Here is a 27,100-nt window from a genome sequence, read left to right as displayed (position 1 = left end):
TGAATCTGTGTGTGTGTGTGTGTGTGTGCGCCCTCTGGTGGGTGTCCCGCCCTGCACCCAGTGTCCTGGGGGATCACGCAAACCCTGAGCAGGACTAAGCGTATATAGCGTATATAAGTGTATATAGCTTTAATATCACATACTCATTTCAGTACCTCACACACCCGTGAATATATTATTAAATGAATAGTTTAAGTAATTGTCTTCATTCTCGGGTGACCGAAGCAACACTGATGTGGGTATGAATTATGAAAGTTTTTTTGACTGATTGAAGTTTTTTTGTTAAACTGGCCCCTCTCATGCTCAGAAAACAGGAACATTATTTACATTTGTGTAGCCTTAGGATGCCTATCTCCCACTACCCAAAACACCCCCACGCCAAAAGAAGTACAATAATATATATATATTTTTTAACTAATTTCTAATTATTAAAATGAGTGTACCTGGCTTTAGTTTACTGTAGAGTCCGTGCCTGGATTAATATGTATAAAAGACATGGTCACATTACGAACTTCAGCACCACCTGTCGGTCTTACATGCGTAAACCGGAAAGGATTCTGTTCAACTTCCGGGTCACTTTTTTTGTCTCAAATAATTTGGCGGTTGACGGAAGGTGCCGAATCGTAGCTGTTGTTGCTGTGAGTCGGAAGCTGGCCGGCGTTCTGCTGAACTTGAATCCTTGTGGCTGTAAACGTTTCAGCCGCCCGTGACCAGGGGCCTGACTGGGGATGTGTAGACGCAGACGATTTACTCCTCGGTTACTCTGCGCGCACTCCCGGGCGAGTTGTCGAAGTTGACTATTAGCGCAGCCATGTGCAGTCTGCAGAAGGAGAACTCGAAGTATTTATGGTGGTATCTTCTGAGCCTCGGATTTCAGCCCGATGTAGCGGCGAACATCGGCGGGATCAGCAAATCGAACCTGCGGCGCCCGGTCCTGGCGGGGTGAGTGTCTGCAGACGCCGGACACTCTATTGTCTTACGTGCGCATCGCGTTTATCAATCTATTGTGTGTTGTTTTATATCGTTTACGAATTTCACAAATGCCTACGTTACTATCCTGTTCTCTTCAATGCCGTGTGGAAAAATTGTTACTGTGTCATATTTCAATATTTACCGAATCAAACACAAATTTCAGATATTACTTAAACATGTAGAATAGAAGATTGAATGCCTTTTATTGTCACTATGTACATGTACAATGATATTAAAACCAGTTCCTTCAGTGCAGACATACATTACATGCCAAAAGTTTAGTGTTCGTTCATAGTTTTGATGCCTTCAGTAAGAATCTACCAATGAAAATGGTCATGAAAATAAAGAAAACACGTTGAATGAGAAGGTGTCCCCCAAACTTTTGGCCTGTACTGTATGTCATTCGATAATAATATGAAGAAGGGTTTGACTGGTGCATGTTTTTTCCCCTCATATTTCTCTCTTAAAAGTAATATGTTTGAGAAACCGAACAAGGAGGCTTTTTACATTGTCACCCATTTCCTGCTGGACAAGCTCAATCCGTCTCGTACACGGGACGAGTTCAGGTGAGACGTCATAGCTGACTGGTTTAATTACACAGAATAACAATTTAGAAATTACTGCAATTTATTTCTGTCACCAACACAATTTTATTTATCATATTCAGAAATTATAGTTGTAGATTTTTAATTTAGATTTATTTTAACCAAAATATATATATTTATATAATAAGCTGTTCATTTCACAGATGTTGCTGGCCAGTCTTGGATCCTAAGACCGATGCTGAGTTTCGCAAAGTGACGTTTGCATGGCTTCAGGAAATAGCTGTAAGAATTTTTTGCACATCTTTAATGTCAAATAAATATGGCAAAGCAGAGACTCTTCAGTCTGTTTAATTCCCTGCAGACATCTCAAATTCTTTCTCTTTTAGAATGAGCCAGGAAGTGTCTTCCCAAAAATCCTGGCATCATACTTCCTCTCCCCTGGAGGACCAAAGTTCATACAGGTTATGCTGAGCCTGGCTAAGCACGTCATGCTGCAGGAAATGAAGACTTTCAGCACGGGTAAAACAGCTGAAGCCTCTTCATTTAATGATGGTAGCTACACTAAATCCATGGCATAAAATTGCACAAAAATATCTAAATTAAAGCCAATGCATGCTTAAGAACATGGTGTACACCATGTACTTACAACTTTCATAGATCATTTAAACACACAAATTCTATCACTTTGTATATTTCAGGTTTCTTATGGGTCAGGAAATTTCTGTAAAGGTAACAGGGAAAATTATCAGGGAATTTTGTTAATAGCATGTGAAAGTGGTTGACATTGTGATGCACAGCACACAGTGCACACAGTGTTTTGCTTTGCATTAAAAATTTGCAACATTCTAGAACGCAAAATCTTTGTGAAGTCTCTGTCGATACATTCCTCACACTTGCTAATTTACCAAACGCACCAGGCAAGTGTAAATTTACAGATATTTGGCTTGAAAATTTATAGAATTTAAGGACTGGGAGAATTTAAGTGAGAAAATATGCATGTAGAGGAGGAGTTGGAGGTTTCTGTATTTACCATTCAACACGCCAAGCTACCTATATTTCAAAAACAATGACGTAACTGCTGTTTTGAAATGTATAATCCCTTTAAATGCCATTTTCTGCTTTGCACCCAAGCACTATACTGGAAGGCCATGGAAAAGACAGGGAATTTTAAGTCTTACTTAGAGACGGAACCCTGTTATTTGTACTGATCATTTATAACGGTTGATATTTGAAACCTTTGCTTCTTGTTCTTCCAATCTGATTGCTGCTGATTAAACATAGCTTTGACCTAAAGCATCCTGTCCGTGTTTTCAATGCTGCCATTGTATTTCCAGATGGATCGTGGATCCCGGAGGCAGCCGCAGTGCCCGCCACCTCCCTGCAACTAGAACTGAAGCGGTTTCAGTTGGTGAAGCGACATTTCGAGAGAGCAGCTGTGGACCAGGACCGAGTCATCCGGGAGTACCAGCACAGAGCACAGTGAGGACCTGTTGGTCTGACACACAAAACAGATTCCCTCCGCATACCGCTACATCGAAGATCAAGATGCTAGCTAGCACCAGAAAGTCTTGCCTGAGTCAAGCACTTAATTGCAGGTATTGCTGTTTCTAATATGATTGTTTCCCCATTCCTGCAGGATCCTGGAGAAATCTATACATGAACTCAGAGCTGATGATTCTAAATACACTGATTTGCTGAAGTGAGTTTGTCCCTCATGGAATCATATTCATGTTTTAAACATTAAGAACGCTCCTTTTACATAATTTTTTCTGCAGGCACCTAGAAAAAATACCAAAGCAGGAGACGACCAAGCAGTTAGACATGATTCAGCAGGTTTGTGAAGGTTTTTAATGAATTCTAAGCAGAAATGTGTTTGACATGTTCCTTTTACAGCCTCAGTGAGTAATTGCATGGCTTGAAGGAAGTGCTAGACATCTAGATCTCACACATGCAGGGGATCCTGCACCAGTAAGGGTATGTTAGTATTGTTAAATTAGTCATTGCAGCCTAGTATTTGATACACAGTGGATTGGTTTTCAGATGTTTTCTTGAAAAAAATAATCAATATTTTACTGTGTGTCATTATAAGGTGGCTGCAATGTACATAAGGGTACATAAGGGTTTTATGTTTCCTCACAAAGAGCTGGGAGTAACTAAGCACTCCAAGTGGCCGTGCTGTTCTACTGAAGAAAACACAGTTGGCCAGATAGTAATCATGCATCAGCCATGTCTGAGTTTTTCTCCATTATATTCATTGACTGCCCTCACACACCCTACTTCATCATTCTAAACTGTTCTTTTAGTTTTATTAAATAATTTGTATTTGGTTAACTATGCCATTTGCTAACACGCCATGCTATGCCTGGTATAATATCAAAGAGACACAATGGTAGTAAGTGGGATTTGAACCTGGGTCTTCTGGTTCATAGGCGAGTGTGTTACCCACTAGGCTACTACCACCATTATTATTTATTTTAAACAGTATTAGGTACTGTAAGTACCCTATCCATTCCTGTGCACTAAACACTCGTTAATTCATGTTGGCAATGGCATTGCTGTCACTCAGGTAGGTTCACAATATTGCCTTGCTCAGAGCCGTTGGCTGTTACATTAAGGCTTTTAAGGAATAAGTAGTGGATTTATTAATTTTTTTTTTTTTATGTCTAATAAACGTATTTATTTTCATCAATTTACCCTGGCTGTTTTCATGTTTAAACTGTAGCTAACACACTTGCATGCCCTGGTCTGATGCAGAACTTGTCAGTTTTCTTGACATTTTAAAGTATTTTAATTAATTCCCCGACAAGGCGTAAGGACCACTTTACTGAGTTTTGCATTTCAAGGTATGGCTGCACAATTAGTCAAATGCCATGAAAGCATAGACTGAGTGGCAACCTCAAATTGTGGAAGTCAGGCAAGCATGTTTACACGCACACCTCCAGGAAAGTGTTCCTCATTTGTTGTTGAAAAAGTTGGCAACTCTATACGCCTTAGGTATAAACACTTAGACATCGCACTCAGCATCTCCACATGCTTCAATACTGCAGTCATATTTGGACTGGGTTCCAAGCTCATTCAATCATGCTTCTCTGATTGTATGAGTGAAGATGCTGGACATTTGCTCCACGTATGGCTGTAATAATGAATGATCAAGGCATAAAAATAAGTCAAATTTTATTTTATCATCTTCCATGTTATGAAATTTTGTGTTTGACATAATGTTATTCATGTTCCAGACCAGAGCATCTGTCTTCCCACCTTTTAGGAAAGGCACAGCTGATGTTCTCCTATATATTGCATAGTTAGTTCATTGTCTATAGTTCTTGACAAATATCTATACAAAATACCTGTTTATGGACCTCCCCTTCTATAGTTATTTTTCCAAATTAGTAGGTAAATGGAGTCATCTTTCATAAATATTTTAAAAAGTGACCTTGCCTTCGGTCATCTCTTAATTCAACAAATGTTGACAGGCTGGTTTTTATCACCAAACATCTGAAAGCCTTGTTCACTTATCGTTTGTTTAAAATAGAAAGGGCAATACATTTACACAGGGTGGTAGTAGCCTAGTGGGTAACACACTCGCCTATGAACCAGAAGACCCAGGTTCAAATCCCACTTACTACCATTGTGTCCCTGAGCAAGATACTTAACCCTAAGTTGCTCCAGGGGCGCAACTTACTGATTGTAAGTTGCTCTGGATGGGGGCGTCTGATAAATGCTGTAACTGTACCCAAAATAATGAAAAATCTTAATTTAATAATCGTGATTATACTAAAAAAAAATCTGGTTTTATTATTTTGACTATAATCGTGCAGCCCTATTTTAAGATACACATTTGCATAAGCACACATTTTAAAGTTTTGGTTTGTTTTATAAGTGAAAAATGCTTGTTTTATAGGTTCGGTCAATTTGGGAGGAAATTGAAGGAATCTTGTCCACATTAGAAGAGGAACGGAGGGTTGTGGATTGTGTTATCCAGGGACACGTTGACCAGTACACTCTAGATGGAAAAGATATGAATTTGAAGATTCCCACCATTCTGCTAGAACGGATGGAGAAACTGTCACATTTGGTTAGTTTTGGGGGGAAACTTTTAATACAGATGCAAATGACACAATTATGCACTATTAAGTTTATGTATGTTGTGTGTATTTTCCTGTGTCTCCAGTCCAGCATGGGTAAAATGTATGAATCTGGACAGCCAGTGTTTCTGAGGTTGCTGGAAATCCTAAATGAAGCAGTGGGACTCTTCAGTGAGGAAAGGAGTCAGATTGTCGGTCCCACTGCAGAGCTTCGCCCTGAGACCCTGCAGGAAAAAGTTCTTGCACTTAACTGTGCACTGGATACTCTTAAAAACATGAGGTAAAAATTTGAATGTACAGAATGTGGTTTGTGTGACTTCTTATTTAGTAATTGATGCTCACTTCAAAGTTGTCTTCTGCACTGTTTTGGATAGACAGTGATCCAATCTGAAAAGTACCATTTTCACACCTAATTTAATTAAATCAAATTTTGATCACGATATTGGCTTGCATGATTAAATTAAATAGGCTATATTTATAATAGGAAAAAAAAACACCAGGGGCCAAATGAAAGCATATACTGAGCGGCAACTTCAAACTGTGGCAGTGAGGCGAGCACGGCTATGCGCACACCTGCAAGAAAATGTTCCTCATTCGTTGTTGAAAAAGTTGTCAACTCTTAATAGATATACGCCATAGGTATAAACACTTAGATGTCACATTCAGCCTCTCAGCATGCATCAATACTGCAGTCATATTTGGACAGGGTTCCAAGCTCATTCAATCACTTTTCTCTGCTGGTACGAGTGAAGATGCGCCATGCAGGAAAAGGTTGTTGCACTTAACTGTGCACTGGAGACTTAAAAACATGAGGTAAAAAATCCAGTTGTACAGAATCTGGTTTGTGTGACTTCAAAGTCTCCTGCACTGGATTGTATAGACAATGGTCCAATCAGGCATTTTCACACTGGTGTTTTATTAGGTTGAAGTGGGCGTTTTAACTTTCACTGAATAGAAAATCCAAAACCTTTCGCGGTAACTAGAGTGAGCCTGTGGTGAATTAACTGGAAGCTGGGAGTTCGATTGGAAACAGGTGGAAGTGGTTGTAATTAGGAAGGCCACGCCCACTCAGCGCAACCTTTCTTCAGTATAAAAGGCAGTTGCTGAAAGCTGATCTGTGCACTGGCAGGCTTTTGTCCAGTTTACCATTTGGGTCATTTTTAATGATAAAAATGAATGTGTTAGACAGCACCAAAACTGTCAAACTAACTATAAGCTAGAACTCCAACTTTTCCCCATTCCAATAGCTTTTCTTATAGGGAAGAATGATGTTTCCTTTGTTTTCTTTGTTCTAGGAGGAAGCTGGTCAAGGAGGCCATTCCGAAGGCCAAGAGCTCCATCAAGCAGCTGGAGGCCGATTGGGATAAGAAGTGGTCTGACCATCTCAAGCATGATCCTCTGACATCCTTCTTGAGTACTGACCCAGTAAGATTTTTGAAGCTATGCCCTTGATTGCACAATAACTTCAAGTTGTTAAATTTGAGTCCTTACTGAGGGGGTTTATTTATTTATTATTTTTTATTTAATTTTTCTCTCTCTCTCCCCCAATAGGCCTTAGATTTCCTGTCACCCCTGTGTCCCCAGTCTATTAACTTAACACATGAGTGCGGTCACAATCCCAGCATTTTCTCTCAGTACCCAGCAAAATTGCCTGGTGAGTCTAAATGTGTTTGTGTGCGACATGGCAGCGGTTTAGTTGCTTTCATTTTATATCCACATTGTAAAACTAATTTTCACAGAGTTATTGTCTCAGGAGGAGTGCCCTCAGGAAAATCAACAGATTGCAGCGGTAGAGCAGACAAGGTATGCAAGTGTCTTATTTTTAAGAACCGTGTTGTCTCCAATATTTAATACTTTCTGCTCCTGGCAGCACATACATCTCATCTGAGGAACCATTGACTAAATCGGCACCAACAATGGGTCTTCAGGAGGTTGTTGGATTGTTACCTAAGCCTGTGACCCCATTTGGGATGCTGCCTGCTGAAACACACCCTCCTGATGTCCCTGTCACGTTCATAACCCCATCTCCTATGAAGGTAACAAGCATGTGTACTTTAGTTAATAGCTTTTAGTTTTGAACTTTTGTTTCGGGAGACAGATACCTGGGTAGTTTTGAGCAGTGTTCTACCCATCACTAGTTCTCCCTATAGTATCCGTGCTCTCTGATGACCGGGGCGAATTGAGGGAAATCGCAACGGACAGATACGGAGCAGACATTTACTTTTTGCACTGCAGAAATAGTTTAGTTGCGTGTTTTTGGGATTTTTTTTTTTTTTTCTCCTCCTCCTGCTTCATTTATGTATTATGATCTTAATGAATTGGAAGCCACAGTCCTGAGGAATTTGTTGCGCCTGCCTATGTCAGTGTAAGAACAGTGTGTGGCTGGGTTTTATACTCTTGTCCCTCTCTCTTTTACAGGTCAGCCTTAAAAAGAATTCTCATAAACAAAAGACTTCTGGAATGAAGAAAAAACCTGACATCCTAGGTCTGGAATATGACAACCTTGCTAATCAAGTATGAGAACATGGCACATCTATGAAAATTAGCAATATTTGGCTACTTGATATGGAAATTACTTTGTAAATTTCCCTTCAGACATTTTGGCCTGATAAACTCCAAGTTGGTGGTGGACAGACATTGGATTTGTCCTGAGCTGTGTTTTGCCTATCACTAGTCCTCCTTAGAATCCTTCTTTTGTCCCTCTTTGCTAAAACTCTCATTACATACATGACCCCCCCCCCCCCCTCTCTCTCTCTTTGATCAGTTTGCTGAAGCTGTGATCTCAAGCCCAGATGATTGCATGAAAGGTCAAGAACTGGAGCAGTTCCTAAACAGCCTGTCTGACCCGTTCACCACCCGAAAGCAGTTGCCACGAACTCCAGAGAGCCTGAGTAAGTTTCAATTTTTTTTTTGTTTGTTTTCCCTTTCAGGTCAATGCATAGATTTACACACTCTAGTTCCCAGTTAGGCTCAAACGGGAAGTTGAAGAATTGGAGAAGTGTGGGGGTGTACTGTTTTGGTGAAATGTTGAACATTTTGTCCAGTTTGCTAGTTGTCATGGATTATACCAGAAAACATCTGAAGTTGTTTTCCTGGCAAGTAACAATACTCCCCCCTTCTGTTCAGTTATGGATGTGAGAAACTCCTGGAGGAAAGCAATGGAGGAGGGAACAGCTGAGAAACATCACGGCTCTGGCAAGCTTTCAGAAACCAGCCATGTCGCCTCTTACAAAGAGGTCTGCCAGGGAGCTTTGCTCCTGAGTGAGTCTGTTGAAACTGGTTCAGTTTCTCCAGGTTGCAGTCCCCCTGTTTGCCAGCAGAGGTCACTGCACTCCACTTTGCCCTGGGACTCTTCTCACCTTGAGGCCCTGGACAGCCAAAATTCCAGTGAGCTCATAAAGTTTAACATAATCCACGAGACGTTGCCTGTTCTTCCGTCTAATGACAGCCTTCTCAGTACCGACGATGACGGTCTGAATTTCTCTCTTGAGAAAGAAAGGATGGAGGATACAAACCTTATGGAGCACAATGAACTCGTTCTCCCTCTGGTCCTTTCTACATCACTAGGGGCTGAGACTCCACTCCAGGCAGCACGTCGACGCCTACAAGCAATTCTGGCAGAGTCTTCGTTTAAAGACCATAAAGAATTTCCCCAGAACTCATTTCCACTCTCTCCTCTTCCTACACAGCCTGCTTTGGGACCCAATGATAAAATCTTCTCTTTGGATTTAGACCAGTTAGAGAGCCCTTCTCATTGCAAGGAATTATCGCTTCCTAATTTAGTTGATTTAAATTTTGTTGATGATCTTTTAGCACAGACACACAAATAGCCTTCCTACATTGAAGTTTATATTTTGGTGGGCGATCTTTTTTTTTTTTTTTTTTTTTTTTTTAAATAAACAGCTCGACTTAATCATGTATCTGTAATGTTACAATCTCTGCTTCTTAATGCTTGAATTTGGGTGACTTAACTAGTTCTGTACCATTTACATTTGGATTTTTTTTTTTTTTTTTTTTTTTTAAATAAATTTCTGCACTTTCTAAATGCTACTTTCTATTTGGGGTTTATGTTGAGCCTTTTTCATTTTTTTTTGTGTGTGTGTGTGAGACCTTATTTGGCCTTTTGCATTTTTTTTTTTTTTTTTTTTTTTTTTCCCCCCCTCCAGCCTGTGCAACTGGACAATTTCAGAGAATGAAAATGAACACTTAACAATTTGTGCAAGGCAACTGGACGCCTGTATTTTGGGGCAGTGTAATCAGAAGGTTGCTGGTTCAAATCCTGAAGCGCCAAGGTGCCACTGAGCAAAGTACCATCCCCACACACTGCTCCCCAGGTGCCTCTTATGGCTGCTCACTAAGGGTGACTGGTTAAATCAAGAGGGCACACAGTGCACACAACGAAATGGATTGCAATGCTAATCATTTCACTTTCATGTGGAAATTAGAGAGTATAGTTTCCAAAAAAGAATTGTTTGGTGAGCAATAATGTAAATATCTTACCATGTCCCTAGGACATGCCGTTGCATTGGCTAAGAAGACATGACCCATGACACCACCTTCAATCGCTTCATGGTCCAGCTGTGATGTTCACAGCACATGCCAGATATAACCAACCATGATACACTCGGTCTTCTGACTCCTTTCTATTAGAGATAGCATAAACGTCAGTACCTCGGGCTAGGTTAGATCATATATCTAAACTTTTTTTACAGTAATCTAAAAAGAAATGGAACGTGTTTTTACGCAGCCGAAGTGGCACCTGTTGCCCGTGTTACCCGCGCCTCGGTTAGCTAGGGGGCGAGAGTGCCCTTCGAAGCCAAACCCGGAACAGTCGAGGTGTCATCGGGAAACGAGTCACGGTGGGCGTGGCCAAGCCCTAGTCCCGCCCCTCCCTCTGAAGTCCGAGAAGCTCGAGCGCTTCCAAACTCACCGCACACAAACATGGCGCCCGCTGGATCCCGCGTTCACCGATAAGAGCAGCCCGAACAGGTGGCGGAATAAACTTTCCCGGCACGACCGGACCACGTGCCCTCGGGCGGAGCTGCCCCCGACCCCAGCAGCGCGGACTGGGTGCTGGGAGCGCGCAGCGGCGGCGCGCCTACATGTCAGCGCGCTTCTCTTCGCTCGGGTAAACAGCTGGTAAGCGCTGCCGTGGCCGCGCAGTTTCTCAACTTTATTCTGCAGGCCTGCGTCATGTCCTCACCTGTTCGTACGCACTCGGCTGTGGCGAGTTCTCGTGCCACGGGAGCCGCTGTACGCAGCGACGTCGACTGCGTTGTTACTTTCCAGTCAGCTGCCACTTTCTCTGTTGTTACTCCGTGACGATGGGGGCACTTTGATAAATATGGTTTACGCGGACCTGGCCCTGTTTACCTGCACCTGCACCACACACCGTGTGTTATATTAAGTGGTTAAAAAAGTTACGTTTTGTGTGTGTTTCCCTTCTCAACTTCTTTCGCGCACAATGGAGCGTCTTTTCCGTGCACGCGCGTGCGCGTGAGTGTCCTCGTCCGCCTTGTTGGACGCTCGACGGGCCGCGGTTTTTCGTCGCCGTGCCCTGTCTGTCGCATGCGCCGGTTGAGGAGCAGGATCCTCCGCGCCCTTTCACACGGAGAAGTGCAGGTGCAAAGGGTGTGACGAGTCACCCGTGGTCCGAACACGAACCAGCCGGACTCACGTTTTCCTCCACCCAGACCGCAGCATGACTGGTGACTTATTCCGTCCCGCCGGTCTTTGACGGCAGGAGGAACGAGCTGTTCCGTTTATGGTGTTTAGCCTATGTTTATGATCCGCATTGTAACAGCACTTGAATCATTTACCAGCGTGAAACAGCCCATGCAGTTCAGTCCAGCCACCAAAGAGTGCCGGAAGTGCTCCGATGTTGCAGACTTTTGACTGTATTGTATATCGATTTGAAAACTTATTTTTCATGGTCACTTTAATTGAATGATTTTTTTTTTTAAACAAGTCTCACAATTAGTCAAATATTTTGGATAAAATAACAAGAACATTTCTTCCAATAATCACTTTGTTTCATGAGTACATTAATAAGGAGCTGGTATTCATATGATTATAGTGCAACTCTTAATTAATGACCTTCTTGTCTGTACTCTCACTGGTCTGAGGTCCTTTTTCTGATATCTAGCAAGTGACCCAGAATGTAGGTTAATTATTAGAGATCATTGTGTGACTGTGAACAGTATAAGATGTATACATCTTACTCTGTTGGTTCATAATTATGACAAAACATACACTACACACACTCACACCACCCAACTGGTAAATTGTACTACAGCATGTGCCGGAAGTCGACCCATGGTCGCCTCAGAAGAATTACATGTGTCTTCTATAGCAAATCTGGCAGCACAGGAAGTACTGTAATGGATTTATAGTAAATTTATCCTACATTTTAGTGCCTTGATACTGACTAGGTTTATTGTGTGTACATGTCTATGCTGACACAGTTTTGCCACTGTTGTGGTTCAGGAAATTGAGGGAGATCAGTGTTTGAGAAAGCAAGGTGTGTGACAGATCAGTGTATGTGGCAGGTAGGCAGGGCCTCCACCAGAGAGAAATGTGACACCATACACCATTTTAGGTGCACCTCCTCTTCTAACAAAGAATTACAGCAGCGTCAGCATGGCTGCAGTCACCCTTTCAAATTGCATGCTTCAGTGTTACCTCTGAATGCATTCTCCATTCTGTAAAACTATTCAGGTTGTTTAGTGATAGAAAGCTGAGAATTGAGTTTTTATTGAGAATTTAATGTAATAAAGCAAAACAAAAGAAATTGAAATAAAAATGGGTGGATTATTTGAAGTACTATTGCAGCTTGAGCAATCTAGTCCATCAGTGATGGTCTCTATATTGCAAAACCCATGTATTTTAGGTTCTACAGTTAAGAAGAATTTTGTTGTGCATCCCACATGATGTTAGATTTGCCAGACATGGATGAGTCAAGCAGAATTTTTAAAAGTGGCACACAGCTTCCGGTTTTTACACACAGCTTTGCATGTTTTGTGGTTGTTATTGTAATTATGAGCACTTGTTTCAGAATTGCATATGTTGCTTTACATTTCCATTCTCCATGAATTCCTGTTTAGCTTCTCCAAATTTCCATGTATGTAGCCTGTAATATGATTAATTTGTGTTGAATAAATGATCATCTTTAGGTTTCTAGATTATTCACAACATTGATAGCCCCAGCTTTGTTACACTAGTAGTGTAATGAGAACTTGGGGCATTGTATCCTTCCCAGGAAGGGGAGGGTAGGGGTGTTATTGATATTCCACTAATGCAACCGGAGGCCGTGGACCTTTCTATTGTGCTTTATCCCCATGTCAGTCATATTTTGACTCAGAAAGGTTGTCCAAATCTTCAACAGATGCTTTGATTGATGTCGGCATTAAAAATATTCATCATGGAATACACTGTATTTGGCTCTGACCTGCACCATGTTTTAAGCATGTACATTAGACCATTACCAATATAGACCAAAATGTAGCAAATGTGGGAAATTACTCCCTGACCTTGTTTTTATGGAAACACTGTTGTACTTCAAATGGTATTTCTGTGCTATTGAATATTCAGCTGCCAACATTATGCGTTTGCCTGAAGGGTAACGGTGCCATGTGTTATCCTACATTTCCAACTGTTGTTTAGCTTAATTAAATCTCTGGTTGCCACCAGATAGCCTCAGGTGAACCCCTCATTTAGATTTACATTTACGTTTAAGGCATCTGTCAGACTCCCTTATCTAGAGCGACTTACAACGTGCTTCAATGTTACAATCAATTAAGTGATCTCTTCTGGTTCACTAGGACCTCCAAATATGAATACAATCTTTTTATTCACACTGTTGTAGTTTCTATACATAAGACAATAAGAACGTTACAAGTTAATCTAAATATTCTGTAAAGAGGAAGGTCTTAAACTGCTATTTGAAAATACGCAGTGACTAGCTGTTCTGACCTCAAGGAGAAGTTCATTCCACCATCGAGGGGCCAAGACATAGAGTCTAGATTAGTGTCTTCCTTTTACCTACTCCATGTTTGGCTTTGTAAACCAGCATCAGTATTTTGAATCTGATGCGTGCAGCTACTGGGAGCCAGTGGAGGGAACGTAGCAGAGGGGTGGTGTGGGAGAATTTCGGAAGGTTAAAGTTGTAGAGGTCGGATGGTACATTGAGGTAGACCAGCTAGAAGGGAGTTGCAGTAATCCATTCATGAAGACTGTATCTGTAACCAGTATCTGGGTGGCCTGTGTTAACAGTAGAGGTGGGCATAGATTAATTTTCTTGATCTAGATTAATCTCACTGTAATCTAAATTAATCTACATTCATCTAGATTAAAATGGCTCATTTGAATTCTGCTGAAGACATTCAGAATATGTGTGCTACCCAAATAATGACTAAAAGTAAGTTTTTGAGAATGGGTTTCTCAAACCAGGTGGCGCATTAGACAAGGGGCTCATCTCCTGTTTCCAAAATGCATCACATTTTGCATCACTTGAGAAAGCTGTTCTACTATGATAATTGGTGATGAAAATAAATTATGTTCAATAAGATGTACTTGTGTTTACCAACTGTTTATTCAGTTAAATAGCTGCATCCATGTTACCACGTCACGTTTGATGTGGTAATTTCACAGTTCAAAGACTCGTTCTCACCCCCTACAGTGCAATTCGGCTAGGTATACATCCGCGCTAAAATATCAAGGTGAAAGTCATCATAGTGTATCAGTTCTTCTTCTGCGTTGTGTAACTTTTTGATTTCGTTTCTTGAACCACAAATGATGAGCTGACACCCAAGAGATTTTCTGTGCAAAGTGTATTCTGTACAAAAAGCAAGGTCGTGTCACACATCGCGTCTTTCTGCACCTCTCTCTACAATATACAGTATTAAAAGAACATAAAAAATATTCACAAAATAACAAACATGCAAAATATTCCTTTTTGCACACAAACCCCACGCAGCTCTCACAGCTCACGCAATGTGTCCAAGAGACCTGAACCGGGTCTCAAAAACAAAATAAAAGTCTTTAGGAAATAAGAAACTAAAAGACACAAGAAAGAAGAAATATACTTATAAATCTAGTGTAACCATTTAACTCCGGCACAATAGCTTGCGTAGTATAGACCCAGCTCCCAACCCGACTTTGTGAATGGATTAACGGCAATATTTTTTTTATCGCCGATAAAAGTCTCACATTAACGCAGCTCGTTTTAACGGCCCACCACTATAACGGCCCACCACTAGTTAACAGATAATGATGTATTTGTCTGATATTGTAGAGAAGGAATCTACATGAGCGGGAAAGATTGCTGATGTGAGTCGAGAAGGAGAGTTGGTTGTCTTGTTACTCCAAGGTTGCGGGCTGTTGTAGAAGGAGAGAGCTGTGAGTTGTCCAGGTTAAGATGAGATTTTGGAAGCAGCATGTAGATCTGAGGAAGGAAAAGAGAAGAAGAGCTGTGTGTCATCGGCATAGCAATGGTAGGATAATCCATGTGAGGAAATGACCTCAGGGAGGTCCCCAGCAAGGGAGAAAAGGAGAGGACCTAGTACTGAGCCTTGACGGACACCAGTGGAGAGTCTACGTGAGGTAGAGGTGGATCCTTTCCAAGTCACTTGGTAAGATCGCTCATCAAGGTAGGAAGCAAACCACTGCCATGCTGAGCCCTGAATTCCAAGCCTCTTCAGGATTTACAAGAGAGTCTTGTGGTTAACTGTGCCAAATGCTGCAGAGGTCAAGGAGAATAAGTACAGATGACAGTTTGGCCAATCTGGCCGGATGTAGCTTCTCAGAAACAGACAGCAGGGCAGTCTCAGTAGAATGGGCTGTTCTGAAGCCAAACTGGTTAGGATCCAGGAGGTTGTTCTGTGAAGTGATAGCTGATTGTAGACACACCGATTTAGGATTGGAAGAACCCTGGCTGTTTTAAAGGCAGATGGTACATGGTTGAGCTGTTTATGATATAAGAAAGGAAAGGGATGAGGTCAGGAGAGATGTTTGGAGCATTGTGGAAGGGATTGGATCTAGCAGACAGGTGGTTGGATTGCCTGTAGATAAAATTTGAATGATTTCATCTGATGTGAGCTTAGAAAACGGATTTAACTGTAGAATCTTCCCTGTGAAGTTGGAAAAATCATCAGAAGTTAGGGAAGATGGGGTAGGGGTAGTCGGAGGGTTGAGTAGAGATATGTTCTTGTGGGTTATGGGAAGAGGCTTCCAGTTTTGCATTGTAAAAAGCAGTTTTAGCAGTAGTAAGGTTAGTGGAAAATTTGCGAAGAAGATTCTGGTAATACAGTAGGTGTGAGTCAAGATGTGATTTCTTGTATTTTCTCTCCGCTGCTCAAAGTACTCTTTGATTGCTGCGCAATGTATTGGAGAGCCAGGGCACAGGGGGAGAAGTCCTTTTGGGTTTAGAAGATGGGGGACAAAGATGATCCCTAGAAAGGAAAGTGAGTTGAGGAAAGAGTTAGTGGCTGTCTGTAGTGGTAAGGAGACTAATGAATCAGAGCTAGGGAGATGTGAAAGAATGCAGGAAGATGAAGGTGAGACAGTGTGAAGTAGGGCTGCACGATTTGGGGGAAAAAGACATATTGCAATTATTGAGATCAATATTGCGATATGCGATTGCGATATGATAAACATACAAACTACTTATAACCTGAAATGCCCAGTGCTTTCAAAATACAATATTCTACAAAATTAAATAAATCACAAAAAACTCTTTACATTACTGTCGAACGACAATCCCTGGTATGGCTAAACAACTGTTTTGATTATATTTGGTCATTATAAAGTCCCGTATTATAGTTCTTACGTTTAACCAAAACGTTTTTTGGAGGCTGACTTGAAAAAAGTTAACTAAACAGCAAAGAACAGTCTAAATAGTTAATGCCTACGTTTAGCCAAAACGTTGTTTGGAGGCTGACTTGAACACAGGAATGCAGAGCTTCGCTAGCTTAGCCTAGCTTAGCTAAGGTTAAGACTTATAAAACGGGATTTTATAATGGCCAAATATATTCAAAACAATTGTCCAGCCTTACCTATGAAATGTAATCCCCCGGGATCTGGTTTGGAGCGTACAGCGGTTTGTACAGCCCCAAGCAGCACAAGAGTGAGGCATTTTTATGCACTTCTCTCCATAGACATGTATATGCGTCACTCCACAGCACAGCCTATCACAATATGGCGGCGACGGTGACGTACGTGTACCCATATGTCTATGCGAGTCACGAATCTGAGGTCTCCATTGAACCAAATCGAATGTCATGTGACCAAACACGTCACATATAAATCGCAGCTTTTTGTGTTCATGTAATCGCACAGACTGACATCGTGATTATATTAATCATGCAGCACTAGTGTGAAGGTTGTGCCGAATGAAGGATGGATGGGGGATAGTTGTGGATCCTGTCGGTAGAGTGAGTGTGGTGGTCAGAGATGTGAAGTGGAGTGGTTGGAAAGAAAGGTCGGAAATTGGGGAAGGACGACTGAAGACCAGGTCCAGGATATTCCCTCTTTTGTGTGTGGGAGAGATGTTGCTGTTGGTCAAGGAAAAAGAGTGGAGAAAGGGAAGAAGTCAAGACTATTTTTCAAATTTTACCGACAGGCTGGACACAGGATCCTTTTTCAATCGTCAGCTCTTTTTTTTTTTTTTTTTTTTTTCATGAGCCAAGCCTTTATTTTCATGAGCTGATGGTCACACCTTCCACTGAGCACCAGGAGGGTGGGTGGGGGGAATTCCATGGACCTTCCTATTACCAGCCTCTTTTCTTCAATCAGCAGGGCATCTCACTGCTTGTGTATGTCTGATTTGAGCTGTGATTGCATTCATACCATGTGGCATATAATAAGCAAAGGGCTTCCTGGTCTTGTCCACTTCAGGGTGAGCAAAACAGGTGAGGTATGTAGCGACTTTATTTAAAAATGGCAAAGCACCAAGTCTCAGTTAATGTAAATATTCCAAAATATCCCAAATTCTCCTAACTGGCACTTTACTCAATAATAAATACATCATAGATCAATTAATTGAATCCAGATGTTGGACCAGTTGCTTACAATCACTTGGTTAATCCTGAGCACTTGTTATGCTGATGTTGAGAACACAGTGTTATGGTGAATTCCTGAGGAAGCTTTCTCCTTGCTTAGAACAGGGCACAACAATTCCAAATCCTAAATACTTAACGTCTTTCCCCACAGACAAAATTTATCATGGAGTAAACAGATAGTTTAATGTGATTTTAAAAATATTTGTGAATAGTCCAATCCTGCCTTCAGTGCAATGCAGGTGCCTCCGCATTGCTGTGATTAATTAACTGCTAATGCGATTACCCACCTCTGATGGAGCTTAGTTCACTTTTTTCATACAAAATGTGTCATAATTCAGTAAGAAAATCCAGTTTAATTGATTGACAGAACAGATTATTTGTCTGTGAAACATCTCAATGCATTTTTTGTTTAAATCTTAGGTCTTGATTTTGCCTTGCTTGTGTTTGTTTGCTGGTCATGCCACATTGTGTTGACAGATGGCAGTTTTTTTTTTTTTTGTTTTTTTTTCTGGTGTCATGTGGAGTAGAATTATGTCAGCTGCAAGTGTTCAACCAGTTCGCTTGGACCTCTTGTACCAGCTGACTTCTGATCGGTCAAGGGCTCATTCTTTAGAACACGTCAACATCTGCTTACTGTTGTAGATCATATGTTTGGTCGGCTGACACATTGACAAGTCCTGTTTTAATAGTTCTTTTTCCAGAAATATTTTAAGTCTTAGCCCTTTTGCTGCTTCAGCATACTTTTGTACCTCCCATTGGTTCACAGGCTCATTTCTGACCTTACTGATGTTGGGCCTTGCCCCACAACCTAATGGGTTTGTGCATGACTCTTAGTCAGTACTGTTTCCACTACCCTCAGGCCAGAGAAGCCCTGCTGAATAGGGCAGCACAGAGACTGGGCGGAGGAGGTCGGGCACATTGGGGCTCTCTCTCCCTCAGGGGTTGACTTTTGGTTCCTTTGTGTGGATGAGTGTTTTATGGTACCAGTCAGCTTTGCTGTTGACCAACCAAAAAAAACTGGTGTCTGTTTCAATGTAATAATATTTATATTTACAAACAGTTGCACATATCCAACAGTCCCAAATATAGAGATCTGATAGAACGTTCCTTAACTCTGTCATCTGCCTGCAGGCGTTTAGGCTTGCGTCTTTCATCAGGTTTTCAAGCTGTGGCTCACGCTGCAGCCAAGAAAAGTGACCTCAAATTTCCAGAGACAAAAGGCCCTTAGCTGTCCACTTGGATGCAGGGGGGATGGAGTGGGAACTTAGTGGAAAAGCGTTTAGCGGTGAGGAACAATAGACAAAACGAATGTCTCAAGTTCCCTGCCTGACTGAGTGACTCAGGTTGGTTGAAGACGTGCTGAAGTTTTGTTATATTGACAACCACTGGAAGAAGCATTGGATTGCACTGGATATTTTAATGATTTAGTAAATGCAATAGAAAGGGCAGACCTCTTTGGTTTGACTGGTTTTTACATCAGAAACAATTCATGAATGATGAACACAGGTCTGCTCCTTAAACAAATGCACAAAGATTTACTTTGATAACTAAAACACTGTGGTATTTTGGCAAAATGTATTGTCCATATACCCAGTGGTGGTTCATAATAGGCCATAGACAACTTATAATTGCATTTGTTTATTGAATCATTGGCACTCTTGTGCCCAAGAGTCAATGCAGACATATCTGTTATGGCACTCCAGCAAACTGTTTTCAGAGAAACCGGTTTTGGAGCTGAAGGGAGGAGCCACTTTTTGGGGCATTGTCACATGGCATTGGATTACATAGTTTTTAAATGAAGGTTGTTTTACAAATGTGTTCTCCCATTTAGTCTTATTTGCCATGGTTCTTTGGATTGAATATATTTACTGTTTACTCACCACAGTAAGCATAAAATAATGTTTGCATATATACCCCCGCATTATAACAGATTATTTATAGTATTAATCACACATGTGCTTCTGATTTCTAAATCTAAATGTGAAAGGCAGCAAGAGCTGTGAACTAATGGAAATCAATCATGAGCTACTTTAAAATGTCAAATATATTAATATATATCTTTTTAAAATATAAAGATAATTCATTATACTCATACCAGTATTTAAAATGAACAAAAACTAGCATTAAAAATAAGTGTGTTATGTCAGTGAAATACCTATGACATTCCTTGATGTATTGGGTGGGGTTTATTAGGGTATGTATGTATGTATGCATGTGTGTGTGTTTGCATTAGAGAGGGGGATCTGCATGTGAGGCTAGAGACCGACAGTCAGCTCGGTTCCTTGGTGGTTGCGCGCAAGCCTTTGTGTGGTTTTGTGAGTATATTCTCCTGTTGGTGCCGTTACCATGGCAGCATCGTTGTTTGCCTGCCTTGCTGTGGACACAGAGAGGACTTTGCCTCTATTGCCCCCCTCTATTTTGTGTTTGTGTGTGTGTGTGTGTGTGGTTTTTTTTTTTTTTTTTGGTTTTTTTTTAATTACTATTTTAAGGTGAATCCAAATGGAGTGGGTGTTGGTTTAGGCAAATATTCTTTCATAGATATTTGGGTTGTAATGATATGCAATAACACGATCTTGTGTCTCTATTCCAGATGACAGAATGACAAGACCTTCTGGCCTTACAGGTGCAGCCTGCTCTAATAACATTACCAGTGCAGCAAAACTAATGAATATGTACATGAGATATTTGTTTGGTAGCAGCAGCGCCCAGTAACATTTGCCATGGAACATTCGCTACCAGACCAGACAAGAATAAAAACACACTTATTTATTTTCTTACTTACTTACTTACATTTTATTGACTGTTCAAGGCTGCATGGTGTTTTTTTTTTTAGGCCTGAAATTAGTTCTGCTCACATGATTATGTTTATTATGCATTTTTCTCTGCCACATAGAACTCTTGAGATAACATACTGATTATATGGATAATAGGTTGAATGAATATGGTTAGGCATATTCCCGCTTATGTAGATTCCTTACTCAGGCCACCCAGATACTTGTTCAATTCCTAGTAATCTCACGACTGGATTACTGTAACTCCCTTCTAGCAGGTCTACCTCTGAATGCAGTCCGGGCTCTACAACTAATGCAATATGCAACAGCACGACTGGTTTTCAATACCCTCCCAAATACTCTCTCACACCACCCCACTGCTACCCTCCCTCCAGTGGCTCCCAGTAGGTTCCTGCATCAGATTCAAAATACTGACACTGGCCAACAAAGCCAAACACGGGGTAGCACCATCCCTGCTCAGAGTGCTTATTATACATCGCACTGCACCTCGCACTCTCCGACCCTGCTGGTGGTGGAATGAACTTCCCCTCAAGGTTAGAACAGCAGAGTATTTTGAGTGCTGAGTATTTTCAAATGGCAGTTTAAGACCTTCCCCTTTAGAGAATACTTAGACTAACCTGTAACTTTCTTATAGTCTGATTTATGCAAGAAAAACAGTGAAATAAATTGATTGTATTCGTGGTTTGAGTCCTAGAAATGATTACTTCATTGATCGTAGTTTGAAAGCACGTTGCACTTCGCTCTGGATAAGGGCATCTGCCAAATGCCGTAAATGTAAAAGGTTATGAATATGTGACATTTTATTTCCGGTCATGATTCTTGCAGATGCACTTTTCATCTATTATCTATTATTTCAAACAAAATCCACTGAATGGATTGGTAAGCACATATTAAGCATCTAATTTTAATACATGAAAGAACAAAAATGTTGTGACCAGTAGATTTAAGCAGGAAATATATTTTCAGCCTCCTCCTACATCAGAACCGTCCTTTAGTTCGCCTGTGGAATGTAGGCCCTCCTGCCAGAGACCGTAATTAGTTGGGAGCACACAGTGGATTAGGTGCTTGGCAGCGTTGTCTTTCCCGTCCACTCACTCCCAAGATAAAGGTTCCCCTCTTCTGCAGCCTCATTAGAATCAGTTCTCACGGCTCCGGTTGTCTCCCCACCATTTTCCCTTCTTTAAACTGGACTGGTTTGTAAATGGCATTCCTGTTAAAAATATAAAATACAGGTGTTTGCAAGGTACGTCTTATGGCCCAGAATAAGACTGGTGAGTGGGGTACCATGCTAACTAACTCCAGAACACTATGTGATAAGAGGTGCCTTTTGAGAATATACAGAGATGCGTGTTAAATTCATGAGCCAGTATCCATGCTAGGATAAAACTTGTTTATTTGTACTTGTTACAGGTTCTGTCAATGTTCTGTCTGCGTTAAGATTTAGCTTTAGTCAAATACAAATCATCATATTTTGTTAAAGTTTGTAAAACTTTAGGATAATTGAAATTAATCTCATTATCAGTAGTGGATTAGGCCTTTCACATTTCACTGACTTATTTGAAAGCATTATGTGAAGTAATGTAGAAATCATGATTCATCCATAATCTTAATCAAATCGTGAGACTAGTGAAGGTTTAATAAAGGCAAAAATTAACTACTTGCAATTTCCACCCTCAATTTCACAGCAAACTATTTATATAAAAATATTGCAACATGCATTGCAGCTTTTGGAAAAAACGGTCAGATGCTATGTTTACAATCGGGCATGCTCGTTCATTATCTGCCAGTTTTCTTGGAGATTTCACTCAAGGCTGCACCTCTCACTTGGCGTGGTGCGGGTATTTGTCCTCAGTCTGCATCGCCACACATATGTGCACTGCCATTCTCAGCCGGCATCGCTGTGGGTGTGAACTCATGCTTGGCATGCTGTAGCGGAGCACTGTGCCTCGCTGCCAGGAACCCTTGGCGCTTACACCGTGACTCAACTTCTCCTGTCTCTCCCCAGTGTAAAGCCTTCATTCATCAAGAGCTGGGCACCATTGCCGCCCTCAGCAGTAGCTTTCGATGGAGTAGATAAGTTTTGCTGTCTGGTCCAACATTACTGCCTCCTTCTAGCCATGGAGGGATGAGCCCAATAGACAATTGAATGTTATAGTAGAAAAATGAATGGTTGTTGTTTGCTCTGTCATTGATTGCACAAACTATAGATGCAGAGATTGGTTTTATCCTTTTGCCCAGTACAGGGTTATTATGGACTATAAAAAACTGAACCATGCAGAATGAAATTCCTGCCCAGCGCGGTGCTGTACTCAGATCAGGCAGCCACAGTCACTACCAGCACTACTTTTTAATAAGAAGTTTTATACCGCCGCCGAAAATCACCAAGCAATATCATCGATACAATATCGTCCACATCTGCATCAATTATACGATAAAAAATAAAAACACCCGTATTCTACATTTACAACTATGTTTAAAACTGTCGCAGGTATCATTATCTTTGCTATTTTTCCTTAGTGAACCATGTCGCGTGTGTTGCTTTTACAGCTGATTATCTATGCCCTGGAGCTTATTTTACTCTGGCTCGGGGTTGCGCGAACTTAGAGGAAGAAGACTATTGTTTAAGCAGAGCTTTTCAGGTTTGTCATAAATTTAATATTTAGAAGAATTTGTGCAAATTTGAAGAAACAATTTCAGAGAACATATGGTCCTGAAAATTTGCCGTTGGACTCATTGAAAAGTCTTGAAAGAGGGTAAGAATCCTGCCTTGTGTTAAATGGTACTGATGTTTGGTTCATGCTGTTCTGTTCCTATTTTACTATGGTCCATGAAGTATATTAGTTTAAACTATTTCACTGGTGTTGAAGTAAAGTGCCCTCATTTATATGAACTTTTAGAACTTTCTTTCAACCCAAAATTTACCCTAATATACACTAAGTTGTTTTTCCACATTTTACCATAAAAACCTATGTGGCAACTGTGAACCAAAACAGAGACTTGTCATGCTGCTGCAGTGATTTTGTATACACTCATGAATAAACGTTATTTAAAAAAAAGAAAAATTCCGAAAAACATGCATAAAATCTGCCTTCCACCTGACCTCTGGATTCATAACCAGTCGAATGTCCCTCAGTGGCACTAGAGCCACCGCACCACCCACTGGAAAAAGTTGGGATAGTTTTGATGCAAGTCACCCTTCCTTTTCACTTATTGTTCTTTTTTTGTGGAACAGTACATCAGTACAACAGAACATTTGTGTGTGTGTCCACTCTTTGCTTCTCAATCTGCAGTGGTCTGAAGATCCAAGGCATTTCTGTGGAGGCATTCCTCCAGCAGGTAGAAAGGCTGCCAGTAGGGTGAAGCACACTGACGGACAGATTAGTGACTTAGTCCCCAAGGACGTGGTGGAAATTTTGATTATCTCAGTTCTTGCACCTAATTTATATTTTTCTTGCCCACACTTATGTGTCAGTGGTTGCCTTTCTAAATCCCTGCACTAATCAGTACATCAAGTCTACTGAAGAGAATGTTTTTAGTATAGTTTTGCTTATTATACTGCTAGACTGAAGCAAGCCGTGGTGACCAGTGGTGTTTCGTAACCATGTCATCTGGACTGTAAATCTCAGGCCAGTGAAAGTTCGACCACCGTGAAGCACCATTACTGAAGATGCGTCTTTAGATAAAACAGCTCAGGTTTCAATGACCGGTTCCGCAGGCCACTTAGACATGAAAGGCCACTTTCCCATTCATGGATTCATGAACCAAGTCTTAGGTTAAAATGTTTTTGAATGGGGAATTTGGATTATTATTTTTTTCTTTTAGTCTACTACTATGCTTAATAGGAAACAAATGTAGATGACATGAAACCTTTGCAGAATGTTCATTATTTTAGGGATTTAAAAAAAGGCTGTGGCTTTTCAAAGTGAAGCAAAAACAGAGAATGCTAGAGTAAGTTTTTTTCAGCCCATTTTACCAGCCAGACCGGTCTGGGCGAGGTAATAACTGATTCCACTGTGTTATACATTCAGGGGGTTGTCTGTTCCCCTCTTTCTTTCAATTATCTTTCTGTCTCACTCAGACGGTGACAATAGAAGTATCCAAGTATCTTTTAGGAAAGCCACCGGCCCTGACCACTGAGGTGTGGGAGACTCATCGTAAAAACAATTTTATTACAGTTTCTTGTTAGCACATGTAGGCCATACGTTGTTCTCAGATACAGTACAGTGCTTAAGATGAATATCTTACACAAAACTGAATCTGTGTTTATGTATCTGTTTTCTTGCTTGAACATTATGCTAACTCGCTTTTATTTACACCAACACAGGCCATTGCTCTTATTCACAAGTCCTTTCACAATCGTCTGGAACGGATGTCCTTCCCTGTGCTGGTTAATGTTGTGCAATTGTTCCCACAGCAGCTCAGTCACAACTCTCAGTTTTGGCTTTGTCTTTTGTCTTACGAGTAAAAAGGACTGTTGGTTTTAGGCTTGTGGAATTGGAACGAAATGAGCATAGATAGAAATTAGAAATTTAATACATAGAAATTCTCTTCTCACAGGGAATTAAGTTAGAGCAGACCGATCTATGGGGGCATTTTTTTTTTCAGAATGCTTAGTATTTTCGTGTCACCCCATATTTGTGTATAGCGGTTTTTGTAAACCATTTGAAATGGTCCACAAATAGATTTAATGAAGAAAATGACCCCATATTCAACATCTGTGAATAGCAAAGAATGTGTGATTGTATCCAAGATAGTGATTCATAAGTCATAAATCCAAGTGTTATGGAATCCACTTACACAGATAGTGTTTAATCATGACTAACAGAAGGTGAATGATATGCTTGCAAACATCCCACAGTGATCCAAAAGGTCCTACAGGGAGGCTATGCTGATTTGGACAACAAATTCTTTTTGTATTGAATTCCTTAATACAAATGGATACAACCAGGGAGGGAATCAAGAGACCATTGCTAAGTTTCTCATTTCTCATTTGATGGCCTTGTTCTTTATATTGCTCAATACTGATCGTATTTTGTTTTACTCAAAAAGGCAATGGTCATCTATATGTTTGTTTACTGAAATTTGTTAAAGTAACTACAATACAGAAAAATAAAAAAGTTGTATAACCAGTGGATGCATTAATACTGTTTGAGTTCAACAGTCAAAACAGGATGAAGGGTTAAGTTCACAGCAGTGGCTTTCAAACTTTTCCTTGCTTGGTCTGATTTGGTTGATCTCAAAAAGGGGCATGGAATGGATACCATTGAGTGTGTGTAGCGATGGTGCTTTGCTCAGTGGTACCTTGGCAGATCGGGATTCCAACCGGCAACCTTCTGATTACGGGGCCGTTTCTTTAACCGCTAGGCCACCACTGCCCCTTAATAATCAAATGTCTCCATGTTGCACTACACAACAAATCGATTATGAAATTCATTGCCAACTATTTTGGAATTAATTTGTATCAAGTTTACCGATGCATTGTTGCAGCCCTAGACTGATGCAGCACTACACCGTAACCTGTGTGCAGCTGTATGCAATGTTGCATTTCTTCTCCTGTGCGGCAGATCTGCCATGGCTGAATATGATTATTGCTCTGTTTAAATCTGTCTCTTTCATTGTTTAACATCAATTAAACAATGATTTCATTTATCCTGGATGTTTCTTTGACTGCTGTACACAATTACTCAAGGAATTTTTTCAGTGGAATATTATGACCTAAAACAAAAAAAAAGCACAACTTAATTTCCTGTGCTGCTGTGTGAGTCTGCATTGAGTGGACATGCATAAACAATCTGAAAGCAGCCATGGACTTCTGTGTATTGATTTTGATAAATTACAAAATGAGCGTAGGAAGGATGGTATACCAGTTTTTCTGTCGTACGCAATTTGACAAATGAGACCTTTTGTGTTTACAGATCTGATTCAGAAGCTGTGATTAAACTGGCATTGGGATGAGGTGATTTCCAGCCAACAATATCATTTCTATTCAATGACAATTGTACAGGCATGGAGTAAGCCCTCCCCTGGGGCCAAGGGAAATGAGTTGCTTTCAGTGTTCCTGTAGAAGTACCCAGTGAAATTTCAACTGCAGCTCTTAGAAATGTTAACTCGAATCATTTGCAGGTTAAAAAAATATGAACCCTGCGCTCTTGTCACTTGAACATAAAGATGTGTGATCTGACTGCTTTAATAAAGGGCTTCAATTAAACTCAAATCACAAAATATACATTTTGAATTTTTATTAATTTTGTTGCTGTGTTTTTACTGGTCTACTAGCATCTATCAGAACAAGCCTTAATGCTTGTAATATCTCATTTATGGCCCTATGAAATCAGGAATTTGTTATTTTTTCATTTGAATTCTTCTGAATTCTTTTGTATACGCTTGTAAATAATATGTGCATTTCATGAAATCACAATGTTAAACATGCTTTATATTTGAAATCAACTTAAATCAATAAAATAACATTGAGAAGAAGTGGAATACAAAAAAGTTGTCCCAACTTGCATAATGAACTGGAATCATCATGTTTTGAATTAGCTGATTTGTTTGAATGACCAAGAGCTGAAATGAGTCAATGTAGTCCGAAATGCTGAAAGTAGTCTGGATTTGACACGGACTTTAGCTTACAGCGAGTTGTTGGTGTGTGT

At 40.6% G+C, this 27,100-nt stretch overlaps 2 protein-coding genes and 1 non-coding gene across 5 annotated transcripts in view; all 3 read left to right on the top strand.

Moving 5' to 3' along the window:
• Positions 1 to 503: 503 nt before the first annotated feature.
• On the top strand, positions 504 to 9,454 carry haus6 (HAUS augmin-like complex, subunit 6). Its single transcript, XM_028984229.1, has 16 exons — positions 504 to 942; positions 1,443 to 1,538; positions 1,721 to 1,799; positions 1,904 to 2,036; positions 2,852 to 2,996; positions 3,154 to 3,216; positions 3,293 to 3,350; positions 5,419 to 5,592; positions 5,689 to 5,882; positions 6,898 to 7,027; positions 7,154 to 7,256; positions 7,342 to 7,405; positions 7,473 to 7,638; positions 8,021 to 8,116; positions 8,367 to 8,493; positions 8,729 to 9,454. The coding sequence occupies exons 1-16, from the start codon at positions 812 to 814 to the stop codon at positions 9,430 to 9,432; spliced, it is 2,463 nt and encodes an 820-aa protein (XP_028840062.1). The 5' UTR covers positions 504 to 811; the 3' UTR covers positions 9,433 to 9,454.
• LOC114802962 (small Cajal body-specific RNA 8) lies at positions 7,691 to 7,821 on the top strand. Its single transcript, XR_003751839.1, has one exon.
• Positions 9,455 to 10,502: 1,048 nt separating the features above from the next.
• dennd4c (DENN/MADD domain containing 4C) overlaps positions 10,503 to 27,100 on the top strand; it is a 41,926-nt gene continuing 25,328 nt past the window's right edge. For all 3 annotated transcript variants that reach the window (XM_028977101.1, XM_028977094.1, XM_028977085.1), the window contains exon 1: positions 10,503 to 10,741. The gene's annotated coding sequence lies outside the window, so the exon portion shown is untranslated. The remainder of the gene's footprint in view (positions 10,742 to 27,100) is intronic.

This window comes from Denticeps clupeoides, chromosome 1, assembly GCF_900700375.1.
Source record: "Denticeps clupeoides chromosome 1, fDenClu1.1, whole genome shotgun sequence".
Taxonomy (NCBI): Eukaryota; Metazoa; Chordata; class Actinopteri; order Clupeiformes; family Denticipitidae; genus Denticeps; species Denticeps clupeoides.
Note: the sequence above shows the minus strand (reverse complement) of the source record. Positions and strands in the feature narration are given on the sequence as shown.